Source organism: Austrofundulus limnaeus, unplaced genomic scaffold (assembly GCF_001266775.1).
Source record: "Austrofundulus limnaeus strain Quisiro unplaced genomic scaffold, Austrofundulus_limnaeus-1.0 Scaffold39, whole genome shotgun sequence".
NCBI classification, from domain to species: Eukaryota; Metazoa; Chordata; class Actinopteri; order Cyprinodontiformes; family Rivulidae; genus Austrofundulus; species Austrofundulus limnaeus.
Genome location: NW_013952441.1, coordinates 2,330,864 through 2,333,608, shown reverse-complemented (window position 1 = coordinate 2,333,608; position 2,745 = coordinate 2,330,864). Strand labels below are relative to the sequence as shown.

At 38.5% G+C, this 2,745-nt stretch overlaps 1 protein-coding gene across 1 annotated transcript in view; it reads left to right on the top strand.

Annotated features, from left to right (window-relative positions):
- The window catches only part of usp54b (ubiquitin specific peptidase 54b), a gene marked incomplete in the record, with an annotated part of 77,166 nt that overhangs the window by 32,212 nt on the left and 42,209 nt on the right, over positions 1 to 2,745 (top strand). The window contains 1 exon segment of the mRNA XM_014007083.1: positions 2,576 to 2,710. Coding sequence (XP_013862537.1) covers positions 2,576 to 2,710 — 135 coding nt within the window.

Below are 2,745 nucleotides of genomic sequence, written 5' to 3'. Positions count from 1 at the left end.
GTTTAAAAGCACAATAAAAAGTTCAGCTAAAGCTTCGGCAAACTTTTGTTCAAACAGCTTGTTAATGGGTTGTTAGGACAATGCCTTGCTTTACAGTCTTCCTCAAACAGAGCCGCATAATGTCCATTTTAAAGCTGTTTTTAAAATTCTGACTCACTTACTAGCTGYCTAATTAGCCCGAAAACCTCTAGAGGGAGACGTCCAAGAGGCATTCTAAACCGCACCTCAGCTGACTCCTTTGAGGCTTTTATTAGAATTAACCCAGTGGTCCTTCAGATATTTGCCAATATGCAGAGAGGGTGGATGCCAACAATTAATAGCAAAGTTTTAAAAAACAGTTTGACCAATCTGGGATCAGCCTCAGCTAATGCCACACAAAATGTTGGGCCAGTTTTAGTAAAACTGACTGAGTAAGAGGACTTCTCATGCAAAATCCTCTTTTTTAGCTGTTAATTGCATTTTGTTGGAGTCTCTGGGAGTCTGGGAGTATCTGCAGATAATTTCAGTTTTATGTCTCCCAGTGTTGCTTAGATATCTTCATATTCTGTTTGGTTTATATTTTTCAGTCCTTTAAGTTTTCTAATTTTCCTATTACAGTTTTGGGAATATTATGTCACAATATTTGCAAAGCAACTGTTAAACAAGGTCATRGATTTCCAGCTAACTAATTTGCAAATCCGTGGTTTTGCAGGTTCATTGTTTTCATTCTCCTCTGGTTCTGGGTCAGACTCTGGTTCTGGCATGTAAGGCTGGAAGGACAAGTCTTCTGTTGTTGACAYCTTTTAATTAATTTGTAAATAAAAAGTATCTGCACCACTGGATAATTGCATCTCGCTGTCAAACTACAAAAACGGCCGAACAGGGTGGCGTGGACAGTGATCCATGTTTATCTATGTCTATATTGAAATTCTATGATTTGGTTGACTATAATATGTTACTGTTAATTTATAGGGCTCACAAAAACACATTGCCTTCTAACATCCAAGTAAACTTTGTTGAGAGAGAGAGTTGTTATTGTGATGCCTTGGTTGTAAAAAAAGGGGCAGATATTATAAGAATTTTTTTTCTTTCTGCTGCCTTTCATTTTATTTAATTTGAATATATATTTTTTATTTTCTTCTATTATATTTTGTTTTAAATGAAATGAGTACATATCTAAATAAAAACACTATGTCATTGGGAGTGGAACTCTTGGTGGGTGACATTTGAGGYGCCTTGTTTGGATTTAAAGAGACAGCACCAAAACGAGCTGATCTGAGCCACAGTCCAGAAAAAGGGGTGAAAGAGGGGCTTGTGGAGTTACAATAAGGAGGAATTCAGACCAAAGCATTCCTGTTCCAGTTTATATAGACCCCAACTGAATGATTTAAATATGAAAAGGAAGGATATAATAGCATGATGTTTATTTWAAGGCCATTTAGGTGAGGCCATCTTGAATCAGGTTGACTTCAAAAGATAATGTACATTCAAGAATTACTTTCTGAAAATGCCATTAAAATCCATYCATGATATGTTGTGTTTTGCTACTGCCACAGATAAATGAACACACACAGGTAAAAACATAATTACTGCTTCCCCTTTGACACATGCAGGCACCAATAACAGTTTTATCTAAATATGGACTTTCTGCCAGACTGAACACAGCCGAGTTCAAACAGAAGCAGTGAAAGTGAATTTTGACTGAGGCTCTGCACAGAGAAATGACTTTTTCCAGGTTGCCGATGGATACGACTGACCTAATTTTTTTGTCTGTAAAAATCCTCCACTGAAAAACAKTATTTTTTTTCCTCCTGACTATTACTAACTCTGCCCAAAACAAGAACAAACCTGAAGTGACTGGTTGTTTCTGAACAGCGGTTGTTGCTCTGCTGGTTTCCATCACAGCAGTAATTTGGTCACTGATGAGATGGTTGGCCTGAAAATCAGCAGGTGCTCTTTGTCCTCAGGACTTTAAAAAAAAATTGTATCAAGTGAAAGATATTCTCACACAGTCACAGTTCATCATGTGTCATCGGTTTCTGTCCGCTGTGGGTCCGGAAATCAAGCACACAGAAATACATCTTCAGCTCTCTTGTGTTTTTCCATCAAAAACTGACCTGTTTTTCTCTGAAATGGTCCAAACAATAATTGAAACGAACGAAACTGAATGTTATTAAAGTAAAATTGTACATTCAGCTTTGTGACTGTCTGATTCTCCCTCTGCGTCACTTTGTTTTGGTTTTCATTTTGCTACAACACTCAGAGAGATGCTTTCTGTGTGAGAAAAGTGCCTGCAAATGGCATTTAATATTGATATGTTTGGGTCGTGAGGCAGTGGCATTTTTTTTAGCCCAGTCGAAATGTGTTCTGTCGCACTTTATCTCTGGACAAATGGACAACTATTTTCTGTTTTATGATTCAGTTAAAAGAACATGACAACAGATGCATTCAGGGACTTTTTTCCCCACTCCTACATTTTGTGAAAACAATAAAATGTCTGTATAGTGGTGCAGAGGTCTTTCAGGAAAAGTGTTTGTGAAATAGTTTATGTTTGCAGCAGCGGATGAAAAATTAATGGATTCTTTATGTTTTGCAGAGTATCTTCGCTCAGTTCCAGTTCAGCAGCGAGCGAGTTCTGCCATCTGATGCACTGCGGAGCGCTTTGGCCAAGACGTTCCAGGACGAGCAACGCTTTCAGCTGGGCATCATGGACGACGCCGCCGAGTGCTTCGTGAGTCTGCAACACCACACACACACACACACACA